Source organism: Nycticebus coucang, chromosome 18 (assembly GCF_027406575.1).
Source record: "Nycticebus coucang isolate mNycCou1 chromosome 18, mNycCou1.pri, whole genome shotgun sequence".
In the NCBI taxonomy this organism is placed as follows: domain Eukaryota; kingdom Metazoa; phylum Chordata; class Mammalia; order Primates; family Lorisidae; genus Nycticebus; species Nycticebus coucang.
The window spans coordinates 56,677,069-56,694,674 of NC_069797.1; the positions used below are offsets into that span (position 1 = coordinate 56,677,069).

Genomic DNA, 17,606 nt, shown 5'->3' on the forward strand with positions numbered 1-17,606 from the left:
TCCAATTTCATACATCATCAACAGGGTGTATGTAAAAATAGTAGCAGAAAAATGAACCTATAAAGGTTGCATTGAGTGATTTATATTTATCTACCCAACTATTTTATATTTATTTATTTATTTATTTATTTATTTTATTGTTGGGGATTCATTGAGGGTACAATAAGCCAGGTTACACTGATTACCCAACTATTTTATGAGACTGTAGGCAAGTATGCTGACATAAATATTAAATACCAAAGTATTACTTTATTTATCCTTCTCTAGATTAGCCAACTATTCGTTTAGTTGGATTTTGGGCAATAGAAGGATAATTGCTATTTATTCAAGGTGTTTCTGGAATGAAAACAATAGAATTTATTACCACCTCCTTTATGTGGGTGGGGTGTGTGCTGGTCAAAACCAAAAATAAACAAAAACTTCTTCGGTTGGTAATTCTCTTGAACTCACAGGCACTAATGGATTTGTAATTCTGAAAGGTTTTGGGACTGATTCAAGTGTGAGAGATGATCTATGTTACCTAGAGCCCCAAACCATGGAATCGTCTCTTTATGCAGGTGAGTGGTTTAATTTCTCTCTGTTTGCCTCTTCTTAGTGAAACAGAGGCAATTCTTTATTTATAGGGAAGCCAACCCCTCTAATTGGCCTGGGACTGAGGAGTTTCCTGGGAAAACTGGGATGAGTTGGTCACTTTAATTGATGCTGTGAAAATTCATAAAACTTTAAGGAGACTTTAGGTTCTTGGATGAAAGATTATTCATATGCTATGACTTGCTGTTACCAAATCACATATAAACTATGATTGTAGATGAAAGGTTAGTGATTATTTTCTGGGTCTGGTATTATAAATTTCTCTACAGTTTGTCACATTCTTTTTGAATATTGTTCAAATGATTTTCCTAGCAGTGCTCAAATTTCACCTTGAGAACAATATGTGTAGCATATGTACATTTTCTAGATTTCAAGAAAGAGATGATAATGTCCAAAATAGCAGAATGAATTGGGGCTACAATAGAGAAAAATTCATTTTGACATATACTTTGATACTATTGTACCCTATGAACATAAGGAAATTCTCTTAGTAAAATGAAATAGAAAAACAGGCTCACCGCTTGTAGCTCAGCGGCTAGGGCACCAGCCACAGACACCGGAGCTGGTGGGTTCAAATCTAGCCTGGGCCTGCCAAACAACAGTGACAACTGCAACCAAAAAATAGCCGGGCGTTGTGGCGGGCGCCTGTAGTCCTAGCTGCTTGGGAAGCTGAGGCAAGAGAATCACTTAAGCCCAAGAGTTTGCGGTTGCTGTGACCTGTAAGGCCACGGCACTCTACCCAGAGCGACACCTCGAAACTCTGTCTCAAAAAAAAAAAAAAAAGAAATGAAATAGAAAAATAGAACTAATGAAGTCTCATATGGATCCATTCTTGCCCCAAATAACACCAAAGCCACCACATAAAATATCACACAAAGAAAATCATCAAAGATGTTGTGTACTGATTCTTTTTGAGCCCTTTGAAATAATCACAAAGTAAAGACAAATTTATAATTTTACACCAGGGAATTCATGTATTTCAGTTAAATCAATAACACATTTTTGCCGTGATGTTTTTATCCTGGGTTCTTTTTGCTGGATTTCAGATTGTTAGGGGCTGATTTTCTATTCTATGGGCATTAAGGATCAGAAATACCAGTTGTTGCCTTAAGAGAAGATTCAGTTTTAACAGATTCTCAGTTCAGAAAATATCAAAGTCATTCTTTCCAATTGAGTATTGAAACATAGAGGGTCAAAACCTACTGGGCATTGCCAATGTGTTAGATGACAAAGGAGCTAAGTTACACCCATGTTTAGCTGAACACTGTTACAGGACCCAGCAGGCCTCGATATCAGTGAGGGTTTGAGCAAATGCCTTCACTGCTCTGCTCCTCCGTCTGTGTGTGAGATGGGAGATTTGGACAGTCTTGTGCCTGTGGTCTCTTAGGTTGCTAATGTCTCATAATTCAGTGTGCAACATTCTAATGATGTCTCGGCGGATACGTGGATTTCTACCTTCCTTTTCTCCAGTGTTGCTCTGAGTCCAGCCTCAGAACAGTGACCCACACCCCTAGGACTTGAGAAACTGGCATCTTCTTCAGAGGACAGAGGTACCTGGTCTCAGTGGTTTGGCTGCCTACTACAGCTCAACGTAACACTTTGGATCTTAATGTTAGCGATTTGGATCTTAGATGAATTACTTCCTCCTTTAAAGTGTTAACAGGGATTGTTTTTGCCTGAATCTAGCTTTAACTCTTTTATGCTCTTCAGTGCTTTATCTTTAAAAGTGAGATATAGGCCAGGAGCAGTGGCTCATGTCTGTAATCCTTGCACTCTGGGAGCCAGAGGTAGGAAGATCCCTTGAGCTCAGGAGTTCGAGACCAGCCTGAGCAAGAGTGAGAACCCCATCTCTACATAGAAAACTAGCTGGGCATTGTGGCGGGCTCCGATAGTCCCAGCTACTCGTGAGGCTGAGACAAGAGAGTCCCTTTGAGCCCAAGAGTTTGAGGTTGCTGTGAGCTGTGATGCCACAGCACTCAACCCCAGGGCATCTGAGTGAGATCTGTCTCAAAAAAAAAAAAAAAAAGTGTAGGGTGGCGCCTGTGGCTCAGTGAATAGGGTGCTGGCCCCATATACTGAGGGTGGCGGGTTCGAATCCAGCCTTGGCCAAACTGCAACAAAACAACAAAACCTGTTGTGGCAGGCACCTGTAGTCTCAGCTACTCGGGAGGCTGAGGCAAGAGACTCGCCTAAGCCCAAGAGCTGGAGGTTGCTGTGAGCTGTGACGCCATGGCACTCTACCGAGGGCAACAAAGTAAGACTCTCTCTCTAAAAAAAAAAAAAAAAGTGAGATGGAATAATTTTTGGTCATCTCATCCTCCCAGGAAGGCTTTCTTTTTTCCTGTTTATTTCCCTCCCTTCCTTCTGGCAGAACCCTGAAGAGCCTCATGGTTGTGTGGGCTTGGGGTGACAGTTCTGCCGCCCAGTGATTGCCTGCTGTGGGCATGTTTGAGGCATCAAGATCCCTCTGGAGCTACCACAGGCAATGCCCTGAGGAGCTCTTGTGAGGATGAGACATCGGTGTTGTCTTGCCTAAGATACAAAGAAAAGACATGCTGCAGCCCAGTGTGGAGTTTTATTGGCTACAAAACAGATGTGCAATGGTGGGAATCTGAAGACTGTAGTAGCAAAGTGGAGCTTGAAACTCATGAAATCATACTTTGATTCAAAAAGCGCAACGTATGAAGAGCATGATGGGAAGTCTGGTGAGATGTTTAAAGAGAAGAAAATAAAAATTTCTGAGTTTGATAACTCCAAGGATACCTTTTCGAACTTACTCATCAGTATCGGGTCAAGGACTTTCTATCGGGGGAAACCATTTTTACAACAGGCAGAAACCCTTGTTGGTCTCATGCATTCTTCTGGATCTCATTCACTTGAGAAAGAATTACTCTTCCGTTGACTGTCTCTCGTGTGATGGCCTTGATCTTTGGAGGTGCAGATGCTGAGGGAAAGAGCACCAAAGAGGTCACTGCCAAGCTCCCTCCACCATACAAACTATCCTACCTTCATCCTCTGCGCCTCCCCAAATGAGCACTAAGCAAGATGGTGAGCTGGGCTGCAGTGAAAAGGGAGCTCTTCAAGAGGGTTTTCCCCTCCCACTCTTTGGGAAAGGAGGACTTCTGAAGAGTGTCACCTTCTGGAGGTCATGACCTTCATCTTAGGTGTGCCTGACCACAGCACACAAGGAGTGTAACACTTACACCTCAGAGCCCCTAGATGTCATTTGGGGCACCTCCTTTTAAAATCTTGAAAGCATGCCATGGGAGGGACAGGTGAGAAGCAGGGATGTTTATGATGGCTGTTTTCAAAGATGTGACTTACTTGACTAACTGCCTTGTTGACGCATCAATAAACCGATTCTAGACCATAGGGAAGGCATGAAACCATTCACAGAGATACAAGGGAGAACTCTATTAAAAATCAAACCTCTCCAACAGAAGCTTGGGCTGTGCCATCAAGTAATGGGTCCCCATCTTAGACATGTGTAAGGAGAGGCTCAAAGGCCATGTGCCATATCTTGCAGAGGGATAGAATTAGACCAGCTGTGATGATCACTCCAACTCTGATTACTCGACTCAAATGCCTTAGAACAGGTTTACCACAGACTAATCAGAAAGCACCATTTGTCCCAGACTCTGTTCTGCTGGAATTTTCTGGGGCGATATGAAGAGTAATCTGAGAAAATAAGTTTCCCAGGTCAAAGAGGCTTGGGAATCCTTGGTTAAACAAAATAAAATGATTGTCATTATTACATTCTCTGTCTTGTTCCTTTTCGTCCTTAAAGCAGTATCTGTTCCATCTTTAACATGCTGAAATGCAACACATCTCTTCCAGGGGAGGATAAAGGCATTTCCAACTCTATCTGGATGCAAAGCTCAGCTTTCACGAAACGCTATTCAAATCTCATGGAACACTTGTGTTCAACAGAATAGAGTTTGGAAAATGATGTGAAATTATTTCCACTTAACCTCGTAGGGGATTTAGTTAACAGAGATATAATACTATTCATTATCATTTGAATCTTCTTTTCTGCTTGCAAAGAGCTTTCATATATATTGAGGACAAATGAGAGCTCGCTTCATTCTGCTTTACCTAATTTGTTAATTGAAAATTCCTGACCATTTGGAAGGAAAATAAGTTTTGAATACTGCATAGTTGGGAGTACACTAAGGATTATGACTAGTACAGAACAGATAAACATGCCGATTCATTAAAAAAAATCAAAAATAAAAGAAAGTTTTTTACCTTTCATGCTCGACTTAGATTCCTCCATTGTCCTATACAAGTGACAAAGGTTAAAGGTCACATAGTGTTAGCAACAATTATACAAACTCAGATTGAACTAACTTCCTTCGTTTGCTTGTAAATTCTCAGCTCTCTAATGAGGATAATTATCTGAGCTCAGTAGTCTCAAGGTCATGAGTTAATGGGAGAACCTTCTGGGTCCAGAAGGGAGGGAGTACTGCCTCCCACTAATCCTGGAATCTGGGGAGGTTTACAATAGCACCCCATTCTTTCAGGCAGCTGCAGGCTTTGCCTCCATTGGGACCTTGTCTAGGGTCTAGATCTCAAACTGGAGAACCCTGAGCTTCTCAGATTGCTGAAAGTTTGTTCTGATGACATTTACTTATGTAGTTTTCTTTTCTTTTTTTTTTTTTTACTAACCCATTCCCTTGGGTTATGGAATGTCTGGTCTTTATTGGCCGAGTAGTCATTTCCTCAGGGTGTCAGACACATTAGACATCTCAATCTCTTATGAACCTTTCCCACTGTCATCTTCTTTTCATGAAGCCAAAATCATGTACCTTCCCACCAGGAAACATAATGGCCAAAAACTTCTCAGTTGTTTCCTTCTAGAAGTTTTAATATACTAATTTTAACTGTTCTAACTGCAAATCTTAGTGTCCTAGGAGTATTAGCTGGTTAATTCACCCTAGCTGCTTAATCAAATACAACCTGAAGGAGGTATACTCCAGAGAAACTCAGCTAAACCTTTCTTTCTTTAGCGTGGCTATTGCTGACAGAACCCACCAGGTGCACAAACACGCCTCTCTCAGACCAGACTTACCCTCCACTCTCTCCTTCCAGCAGCTGGCGGTAGGTGGCGATTTCCTTCTCCAGGTGGGTTTTGATGCCCAGGAGCACCTTGTATTCGCTGTTCTGACGCTCCAGGTCATGGCGTAGCTGCATCAATTCCTCCTCATAATGTGAGATGATCTGTTGCACGTCCTGCAGCTGGCAGGCACACCGAGACTGGGTCTCTGATAACATGTTTTCCAAAGCAGATTTCTGGAAGAGGAAGTGATATTTCTTTCAAGCCATTGGTTGGTTAACGAAAGATGGATTCAGTAGCGCTTAGCATGTGCTGATTCTTCTTCTTATCCTGGGGTTTGCTGGGCATCTCTAGGTGACAAGGAGGTTGACTTATAGATTTGGGGCTGGGGCAGTCAGGAGTTAAGCAGTGTTGGGAATTTTGAAGCCCATTTGCTGAGCATAAAACCATTGTATCAGGGAGCTCTGGGTGACTCTGTGGCACGCCACAGCCTTTGTATATTGTCTGCTCTGCTTATCGGGCATGAGGCACCTGCTGCCTTGCTCTGAGCCATTCTTCATCTCCTCTGCTTACATTTCATCTCTGGCCAGATCGAAAACTCCCAGAAGGAGAGAGCAACTGGGACTATTGTCTTTGTGTTTTCAGAGAAGGGTCTCAAGTAGGGTTGCCAGATAAAACAGAGGGCATTTAGTTAACTTGGAATATCACATGAGCAATGAATAATTCTCTGGTGTTAAGTATGTCCCACATATTGTTCCATGGGGACATATTTATGCTGAAAAAAAGGTCATTTTTGTTCATTTGAAATCCAAACTAAATGGAGTGTCCTATACTGTAATTCAGAAAATTTGGCGATCCTAGTCTCTAGCACATTGACCTTTTGCTTATGATGATGACCACACATTGTTATTTTGGAAGAAATTGTAAAAACTGCTAAATGAAGTTTCTGGGCTAGGACACACAGGACTGAGTTCACGTCCCTGTTCTGTTTGGATTTAACATGTGCTTTTCTGGAGCAAATAACTTTAATCTTAAAGAGGAACTCTTAACTGTGCTGGATACTCTTACTTCATCATAGTAAGGGGCTGCTAGTCCAGGGGCCCTTAAAGCTGCCTGGAGGTTAAAGCACATCACCCTAGTCTAGTCGCTTTTCTGTTGTCCCAGAGGGCTATTTTATTCCTTCTTCTCTGTCCTCAAAATGCCTCATCTTTCCTCTCAGCCCATGGCCTTGCTTCCTAATGAAAGCAATTAGGAGAAAACTCCTGCTGGCTCCCCCATTCCTTCCACCCACATACTCGGATCTGTGTCCAGGCGCTCACTTCCCTCCTCTTACTATGCAGGAGTCATCTGTGCTCTGGTCTCTTAGTGACTGTCACTCTTCTTGCATCATCAATGTTCTCCTCTCGACTAGATCGTTCCCACCAGATTTCAAATAGAATAAGTTCTCCCATCTTAACATTTTTTCCCTCCCAAAGCCATAACTACCTTCAGCTATGGTTCTGTTTCTCAGCTCTCTTTCACCTGCAGCAAAGCTCCTCAAAGAGTCGTCTACACCTGCTGTTTTCGAGTTCCTCTTGACCTGCCTTCAAGATAGCCTGGGAGGCACCACCCAGTCTGTCTCCACTGGGATCCCCCAGCCTCGCCCATCCTCCCTCTCCTTCCTCTCCTCTCCTCTCCTCTTCCCCTGTTTACTCACTGCAGCCCCTCTGGCTTCCTGGAAGTCCCTCCAACACTTTGGACACACTTGTGCCTTGCAGAGTTTGCATTTGCGGTTCCGTGCCCCTGGAACACGTCCCATAGCCGAAGAGCACCTTCTGTCTCTCTTAGGTCTTTGCTCGCTGTCACGCTACGGTAAAGCCTTTCCTGACCACCTGGCAGCTCTCCACTTTGGCTGTTTTGGTCACCATTTTCTCCGCCTATATATTTTGATCATTTGCATATTGACTGTCTGTCACTCCCACTAGAATATAAACTCCTTCGTTACTAAATCCTCAGGGCTAAGAATACTATCTGATAGCACAATGCATGAGAACGGGTGTATAAATGCCTTGCCCACCTCACAGGGTCATTGTGAAACAGTGTGTGTTCAAGTATTTTGAAAGCTGCAAAACACTACAATTATTTCTGTGTTCATTATTGTCATCTATATAGAACACATTTTAAAAATAGATAGACTCACAGCCAAGGTACAATGCACATTTTTAACGTCTCTTTACCATTACGGATTTGTAAAACACAACACTTGCCATAGGCATCTGCAAAACAAATAAACACATGGTTTCCTTGCAAGACTGAGGGTGGAGAAACACCCAGGAATTATATTGGTGAATGATTAGAACATTCAATAGGCTGTAAAGGGAATTGAATGATAGACCTTCCTTAAAGAATTCTGAATGCTTATGATACTCATACAGAGCATTTTCATAAACCATGAGGGTAATGATTCACTTGGACAGAACTTTCAATTTGCTGGGGGATAGGACACACACGTAAAAATAGAACAGTTCTTTGGCGTTAGATAGGCCTGGATTTGTCATCTGCCATGTTGGCACCAGAATTTTTTTATATAGGAGTGGGGGAGTGAAGCCTGATTGTAAGTGGAGAGGGCGCTGATAGAAATTATGGGGGTCTAGAATACACACAACATCACTGGTTTCACCACTGATCACTTACTAGCTGTGTGACCTTGGCCAGTTAACCATTGAGGCTTTGGTTTCCTCATCTCTAAAATGAGGACACTAGGAGCTACTTGGAAAGGTCAATGTCAGGATTAATGACATTGAATAGAATGAACTACTTAGCACATCTGGCACCGTCTGGACTCTAAGTCCATGATACTTCTTATGATCATTTTCATCATGAACAATTCGGATGCAAAGTGGAAAGTGAGAGATTGCCCCAAGGGAGTTTTTGGAATGGAGGGGCCTGGGAGAGAAGTCATGGAAGGCTTCATGGAGGAGGTGGTGTGGGACCCGGGATTCTCCCAGCCCAGACTCACCCTGCTGTACTGTGCCTGCAGGTCAATCTCTAGGGCCTGGAACGTGCGCTTCAGCTCATGGATGTCACTTCGGTTGCTCTGAACGGCAGCTGGACTGGCTATCTCCTGGGATATGGCCGCTGACTACGGGACAAGAGAGACAGAGGCATCAGCATTGGCACCATGTGGACACGGAAACTTTGGGAAGTTTGAGCAACTGTCTTTTACCTGCTCTTTATACCAAGTGTCCAAGTCTTGATGCTTCTTCTTTATTATAAGTTCATATTCCTGCCTCATATCCTCTAGGACCTTAATCAGATCTTCACCTGGAGTTGTATCCACCTTCACATTGACCTGGACGTCATTTGGCACGTGATGCTCCTTCATTTCCTGTTCAATAACAGAGACAGAAAATGAATCCGCTGTGACAATCACGGGGCTGGATTGTTGCATTGATTGGCAGCAGTAAATGGAGCTTTTAACATTCAGCTTACGTTGTTGCTACGCTTTGGTCTGGTTGGGTTCCTTAGTTCTTTGTGATGGCAAAAGATTATAAGCTTTTTAATCTAATAATTTTATAAGGAGGAATAGCACAAGAGAGGTAATCGATTGGTTTCTGTGATGACTGAAAGAATTGTGCTTATACAGTAGGCAAAATACTCTTTAGCAAATGTTCACTGGTGAAGCGGCTACACAATTAAGCAGTTGAACGTTTCAGGTTAGAGGCCAAAGCTTTTGGGAAACAGTTCAGTGAATAAAAGTCTGAAAGCATAATGGCTTTTAAAATCTTGTCAATGCCTTATGACTGTATAGCTGACGCCCATAGGATTTCATGGAAACCAAGCAGCCACAGGGAAGGTTTAATTAACAATCATTGTCTAACCAGCTATTCAGAAACCGGGCTCTTTGATGTTCAGAAGCAATTTTGTTTGCCTAAAATGGGAATTGTTTTTCTATCATTTTATCAGAGTCTCAGGAACTTCAGATGGATGGAAACTTTTTAGAAGTCAGTTAAGCCTGGGTGCCATGGCTCACTTTCACACCTGTAATCCTAGCATTCCAGGAGGCCTAGGTGGGAGGATCATTTGAGGTCAGAAGTTCAAAATCAACCTGAGCAAGAGTGAGACCTCATCTCTATAAAAAATAGAAAAATTAGCTGGGCGTGGTGGTGGGCACTATAGTCCCAGGAGTTTAAGGTTGCAGTGAGTTAGGCTAATGCCATGGTACTCTAGCCAGGGCAATAGAGTGAGATCTGTCTCAAAAAAAAAAAAAAAAGCCATTTAAATGTTTCTGGAAAAATTTTAATTAAGAATCATATTTAGCTTGGTCTGTAGCAGATTCTCTTTATTTTATTGTTCCCCATTTGGCTGCACATTGGGTCAATGAAAGAAGTTCTGTCTCACACATTTATTCTTATAGTATCATGTTAACAAAACGTTGTGTTGCAAAACTCTTGACCAATTCATCCTTAATTATAATTGCATTTTGGTTGTTATGTTGGACATGTAAGTAAACCTGAAATTGGAAAAAAATTAAACATTTTTAGTGATTGTTTAGGTTGAAAGACATGCGGACTGGGACCCAGGTGGTGATTTCTCACGCAGCTGAACTGTGCAGGTGAAGAGCTGTGCCCGTTACCAGGCACTGTGGAGGGGAGTCTTGAGTCCCACCTGTTCATGGTGCTTCTTCATGAGGATGAGTTCCTTCCTCATCCCCTCCACCTCCTGTTCCAGGTCTGTCGTGACAATGGTCAGATTGTCCAAGGTCTTTCGGAGGCCCTCAACTTCAATTTCCAAGTCTTTCTTAAGAGAGTGTTCATTTTCATACCTTTGGTTAGAAGGAAGAGAAGAGTGGGCCTCTTGTTGGAAGACTATGGTCTTTGAAAGGATTCATTTCAATTTAGAGATGAGTCTCTTACTTTTTGTAAGAGACTTTTGTAAGGTTTAATGAGAGAAGATGAGTAAATATAGGATGTCCTTTGTATGTCTGTTTCATGCTATGCTTTTCTGTGATGATGACTCAATGTCAACTTTCACAGTAAGTGAGAAGAATAGAATAATAGACATACACCTAACACCTAGATTTAGCAACTTTTTAGTATTTTACCATATTTGCTTCATCTATATCAACTGGGGAAGTGTTTCAAGGCAAATTATAGATGTGTGTTTAAGTAAGGGATATTCTTCAAACTTCAGCATGTGTGTTTAAGTAAGGGATATTCTTCTAAATAAGTATAACATTTATCCCACCTGAAATTCATACCACTCTTTAACATCATCTAATTCCTGATTCATATTCAAATATCCCCAAGCTGTATGTTTCATATCTGGTTCATTTAAGGTAGGGGCCATTTGCGTACCACACACTGGATCTGTTGTTTTAACTGTAAGACTTTGGATGAGGGTAGTGGCAAGATGAGTTTTCTTTTTGTAAGGCCAGAAAACAAAACCCCACACAACACTGTGAAGAGGAAACTTACTTGAGGCTGAAGTCATCCGCTGCCATCTTGGCATTGTCAATGAGCAGAATCATCTGAGCGTTGCTCATCTTCCCGTCCACTATCTATAAAACACACACCCACACGTGGGAACTGCATTTGTGTTCTCTAATTTCCTGGGTATTTGACTTATCAGACAGACAACTGCTTTTTCTGTTGGTCAAGCAATGAATAACCAATACATATTTACTGAGCACAAATTAGGTGCAAAGCTGAGAATGATTGTACAGTAAGAAGGCAATCTGCAATCAGTTTCCCTGTCTTTTCTTACATTGAGTTGTGACAGTCTGGGATGGACACTGAAAGAATGACATAGGAAGGGGAAGGATTTGTAATTCTTCAAAATGACTTCTAACGTTTTAGGGTTATGAACGTGTGATAGCACGTTGCTTAAGCTCATCCATGTCTGATGATGTTAAAAGGACTTAAGGTCCTGACTCTTCCTTTTTTTCTTTTTTGCCTTTTAAAATATTTATTGCCAATTTCTATTTTAAATATTTTTCTTCTTTCTAAAATGAATTTTTTTAATCAAGTCATTTGTACATAGATCATAAATACATTTATGCCATTATGGGATTCAATGCGTTGATTATTTGTGCAAATTGGAGTGCTTACATCCTACTAATCAACATAACCTTCACCTCATTTACCCAATTACAGCATTAAGACATTTGTGTTCTACACCTGATCGATCCAACTTGTACTTGTGATGTGCTCCATAGGTGTGGTCCCCCTACTAACCCTCCATCAACCCACCCCCATCCCTTCCCCTCTCCCTCCCTTTCCCTCCTTCATCCTAGTTGTGTTTCATTTCTCATATGCAAGTGTGAGTGATTATAAATTGATTTCACAGTAGTACTGAGTAAATTGGATGACTCTTTATTATTGTGACTATTATTTCACTTTTCTGAAAGCACAATAATGACTATTTTAGATGAAAACAATTCTTACTTGTGCTAATATTCACATTTCGGATCAGTGTCACTAACTGAAGTTGACAAACTAATTTTAAATTAGTAAATTACATTTTGTAATAGTCATCCCATAAGACAATTCTTTTTTTTTTTTTTTCAGTTTTTTTTTTTGGCCAGGGCTGGGTTTGAACCCGCCACCTCCAGCATATAGGGCCGGTGCCCTACTTCTTTGAGCCACAGGCGCCTCCAGACAATTTATTTTTTATGCCCGAAGTTACCATAGCCATATAAGAAGCTTGTAAACATGTGTATGTATTTGTAATTTAGTCTATGATGAGAAGGCTCTAATTGTAGACATTAAAATATTAACTAAAATAATTCTTTACCATCTAATGAAGCTGCAGCCTCCAGTTAAAGACTTTCACTAGATGTTTATATAATTTTTACCCTAAAAAGAATAGTATTATTGAAAATGTTTACCTAAGCAAATGTGTGCATATATATACAAGAAATACATACAAGGAAAATATATAAGGAAAAATATACAAGGAAAAACTATATTAAAGTTGTAATACTCATTATATACTGATAATATTTGTTATCTCGTATACTGTATCTTGTATCTCTTGTAATTGCAGAAATCAAATGTGACTTGAGTTTTATAATTTTAATACTCTTTTCCTTTCTTAAAACATGTATACCTCTTTTGGCCCTGTGTATGTGTGCATGTATATTTGTAAACACTTCCAGGTCTGTTAGAGTCAGAGAGCTAGTGCACATCATATGTCTTTAAGAAAATGTCTTTTAGAAGTTGCCTCATTGTCAAAAGCATAATGATGCTTTTGTACCAGGTACTGTGCTGAACTAGGGTTTTCCTTTGTCCTGGTCTGTTTCTGGCCATCTGCATGGATTTGGGCCAGTCAGTCCACTCCCCGGGCTTCAGTTTCACCGCTTGTTAAATAAGGAATTTTTGTAATGGAAACGGGTGGCCTCGGTGTCCCGCTCTAAACTTCTGTGATTTAGTTGGAGTCAGAGACTCCTGGGACATTCCCATTTATATGGTTAATTCTTTTATTTAGAAAGGATTTTCTTAGCACAGAGCTCTACCTCAATACAAAGGCACCTTTTAAAAATCTGGTCCTATTTAAAGCTCCACTGATTACATGGAATTTGGTATCATGAATGCACAATGGCAGGATTCAGAGATGGTGGGAACATGGGTCTGGAATCGCGGAGCAGGGCCTGGGGTGCTGCGCAGCGTTCACCAGCCAAGTGGGCTTGACTGAGGTGCAGTTTCTTCCTCCATAAAATGGCAATAGCATTAGCCACTTCATCAGAGTTAGGACAATTAGAAGAGATGAAATGAAATGATGCTATGAAATACTATGTTCTTGGCATATGATGCTGTCAAAAATTAGTTGAAATTAAATTAGTTAAGGAAAACGTGTTTTATGCAATTTTCTTTTTAAAAAAAATCTAGTGCTTTAGTAATTAGAGCCAATAGCTGCCTTGGATACATCCCTAGGTTTTATATGTTGAGTTGCAGCCTCCAACTTTCACTATGTGTGGTGGGAAATTGCCAGGCTGGGTGCCCCTGCCCGGATTCCTTCTTCCCTTTATGGGATTCCAAATGGTGCTGTGACTTCTTCCTTTATTCTCAAAAAGGATACCATTGGCACTCCCTCGTCTTTCTCCAGTGCTGCTCAGGGTCGTTCTTACCAATCCCTTTCCCTCCAGACCCCTAACTATTTGCATTATCTAAGTCTTTCTGCTGTGTGCACTGAGTTGCTCTATTTGACACATACTATGACGTATGGATTGATCTCTAGAGAAGCCTTACCCTATACACTTAGCCAAATCATAATATCAAAAATATGATCTGTGGTCTTATTTGGCTTTTCTCAGTTAAATTGAATTAAATTCATGGCAAAGCCCACATCAAGCCAACCATCTCATACAGCACATTTAAAACTGTCTCCCACTGTTCAGGCTTACTTGATAACAGTACACATACTGTGATACAACCACTGTATTTGAGACAACTTTCATGGCCATAAATGGATAAAGATGGATGGAGATATAATATGTAAGGCATAGGTTTTGCATTGAATGTTGCGGTTAATCACCTGAATTCTCCCAAGGCCCCGAGTTCTTTCTTTTAAAATCTAGTTGATCTATTAGCTCGGTATTGCTGCTCCAGAGTGTGTGATCGCCTACCACCGAGAGGAAAATAGAATTTTTGACTATAAGTCCCAAATTCCAAAGCAGTACCATTGAAACTCATTCAAGGAGTTTTATTTGTGATAGCTCTATGGCTAGGTATGCAACTGGATTTCAAAAGGATTTGATCGATTTTTGAACTCACTTTCTCGCTGACTTTTGGAGTAACATTTACTATTCTTAGAGTGACAGTGCAGGAGAGCTGTCTCTACTCCGAGCATTTCATCAAGACCAGGAAGGGGCAGCCCCAGGCAACTGTAGGATCTCTGTGGGCCTCTGTTTTCTCATCCGCAAACGGGGCGGTTGGCATAGATGGATGACCTGCACTTCAAGGAGTTGTAGTCTTCAAATGTAGAGAAAACATAGCATCTGAACTCAAAATCCAGAAGAGTGGAATCTGAAGCTTCCTATTTAATCTCAGATCCCAGAATCTCTGGCCATCTGGACAGTGGGCAAGCTGCCCCACCCTCAGAATCACATCCACTCACTTTTCTCAATTTTGCTCACGAGAATTTGGACAACCCCTCTGCTTCAGTCTCTTTATGTATCAATTGGGATAAAAACACCTGCTTTACAAGAGTTTGGAGGATTAAATGAAATGATGTGTATGATTAACAATGCAGATGTAATGCATTATCTTCATTAATAAATAAGTATCTTTTTGTATGAGCTGGGCTAGTGGGCACCACACTGTGTGGAATTTACAAGGCCTTTGGAAACAGACATGGGTTAGAATCTCTCCTCTGCTTCTTGCTGGTGGCTTTGAATGGCTATTTCATATTTCTGAGCTTCACTTTCCTAACAATGTTGTTGTGGGAATTAAATTAGGTGATCTAGAACATTTCTGTCTTTGCAGAAAGCTCTTGAACAGTATTGATGTGTGTACTGAACACCCAACATGAGGCCCTGGCATATCATAAGTGCTCAATTGCTCAATAAATGTTTCCCTCCCTTTTCTCCCTTTCTTTTCTTTTTTTTTTCCCCCCTTCTGCTAGCTTGTAAATTATTTGACCAGGTCTAACCTTACATTTCTTTTGTGAATCATGTTTTCAGCTCTCCACTTGTAAAAATATTCTATTCCCCCCATTCTAAAACCAAAGCAACTTTATTAAACAAAAAACATCATGAGGACTGTTGAGTCACCTTGTTTTTTTCATAAAGACAACTGTGCACTCTATAGTTAAGGTAATTACACGGTCAGTTATTAGGTTGATTATTCAATAATTAGGGTTCATTACAAGGACAGATTTATATTATCTTGATTGGTCCTTCCTACATTCAAGCAAGGATGGTTGAGTGTTGTGAAATAATATGGTAGAAACATTGGAAACCTGCCGTGTCCTTTCCAGGGGAGGTTAAATCACGATTTTACACAGAATTTTCTGGGACTGCTTCATATCAAAGGGAAGTTAGGTAGTTAAAAAAAAATAACCTGTGAGATAACTGGATTCCCTCTAATTCTCACTCATGTTAGGAGCTGTTTCAGAGGGATTGAACTTAGCATTTTTGATATTTAGTTAAAAAATTATTTATTTCATGAAGATGGTCTCCATAACTCTCAAATTTTATCAATTATGCTCATTATATTATTTTTTTCTAGCAGTATGCCATTCCTAGAATTTTAAGCAACTCTGTCTTCTAGCAGCCCTCCTAAAAGAAATTTCCAGAGATGTCACAATGATGTACCTGCCAGTAGAGTGAAAACTTTTAGGTGTAACCTTCAGAATGGTATCACTCAGCCTTTTGTTGATGGATAAACCACACCATGGCCGGGACTTTGAGGTGGAGCAGAACTGATGTAATGAGAAAGTAAACACTCTCTGGTGCCTTGTGCACTGAGCAGGCAACCCGAATACCAGCCCTTATCATGCCCGTGACATTGCTGGCTCTTAAGGGATACCAAACAGCAGCTGGTTGCCTCATCTGTTTTAGATTTTTTTCGGTGTGTGAAAAATCAGGCAGCCTGATTTTATGATTATTAAACAATAATCTATAGGGCGGCGCCTGTGGCTCAAAGGAGTAGGGTGCCGGCCCCATATGCCGGAGGTGGTGGGTTCAAACCCAGCCCCAGCCAAAAATTGCAAAAAATAAAAAATAATAATCTATAGTACTTCTATAATTTCTGCTGCCTTCTTTTTCTATATACTTCATGTATAGGAGACTGATTATAAGAAAAAGATTTTCTTGAGTCCAAATTTAAGGTTTCATAAGAAAATATCCTTAAACACCTTTGTGCACAGTTTCTTGAAGCTCTTTTGCCATTTCCCTGGAAATTGTCTTTTGTACTGAATTTTCCTCCTGAGCGTCCGTCTTTTGGCAACGCAGCCCCGTCTCATCTCTAGGGCCCCCCAGTGTCTTACCTGTTCCTGCAGGTGGCTGATGTTTTCCTCGTACTGAGAGTAATCCTTTTTACTGCCGGGATCTCTCTGTTGGTGCCACTTCAGGATGCGGCTTTCAAGCTTCACATTGGCCTCCTCTAGGGCACGTACCTTGTCCAGGTAGGAGGCCAGGCGGTCATTGAGGTTCTGCATGGTGGCCTTCTCATTGCCACCCAGGAGGGAGCTGCCTCTTCCAGGACCCCAAGACCCACCAGGAGGCAGGCAGCTTGGCGTGGGGAAGGAAAGGGAGATGCGGACACCCCCTGCGCCGCCATGGACACTGGGCGCCCGGGGAAAGCTTCTGGGGTGGCCCCAGCCACTGCGGGTGCCAGGGAGGGAGCCCAGCGGGGTTTGTCTGAAGCTGTGGCTGGAGTTCATGGTCCCATTTGCGTTTGGGCAGGGCCGGGCTCTGCTCCACTCCCTGGCACCACAGAACTGAGCTGCCTCAGACTGCCCTGGATGGTTTTATGCCCTTTACTGTGGGAGTTCCCTTCTCTGACAATTGTACCAACAAGATCATATCATTGTGCAACAAGTGTTTCCTCTTGGTCAATCTCGAAGTGCCCTTGGGCCTTTACACACATTGTTGTTGTTTAGAACCACAGCAATATGACAGTCTGCTTCCTGCCTTTCATTGTAACCTGGAGGTGTGGCCCATGACATCAGGTGGGTATTAGTCTCAGGTGTTTCCGTGGAGTTTTTCCATTGTACATTCATGTGAAAGGGTCAGATTAAAGTCCACAAGAAGATTTTTGGTGTAGCAAAGATTGTTCTTTCAGAAAACAGCTGTTAGACACACAGATACACACATGCTCCCCTCACCCCAAATAAACCAGCCCCAGGTCTACAGGGAAGGGTGAGAGAGACTCGTAAGGGAAGAGCCAGCTCAGAACAGGATCCCAGGTCTCCAGAAGAAACTTCTTGTGTTGAGGAAATAACAGAAGATTCCAAGTATCTGATGGCTTTGTGGCAG

The 17,606-nt window shown here is 41.6% G+C and overlaps 1 protein-coding gene across 1 annotated transcript; it reads right to left on the bottom strand.

Moving 5' to 3' along the window:
• Positions 1-3,147: 3,147 nt before the first annotated feature.
• On the bottom strand, positions 3,148-17,241 carry KRT23 (keratin 23). Its single transcript, XM_053569683.1, has 8 exons — positions 16,616-17,241; positions 11,104-11,186; positions 10,295-10,451; positions 8,853-9,014; positions 8,646-8,768; positions 5,663-5,883; positions 4,840-4,871; positions 3,148-3,535 (listed from the first exon to the last, which is right to left on the bottom strand). The coding sequence occupies exons 1-8, from the start codon at positions 17,009-17,011 to the stop codon at positions 3,441-3,443; spliced, it is 1,269 nt and encodes a 422-aa protein (XP_053425658.1). The 5' UTR covers positions 17,012-17,241; the 3' UTR covers positions 3,148-3,440.
• Positions 17,242-17,606: the final 365 nt, after the last annotated feature.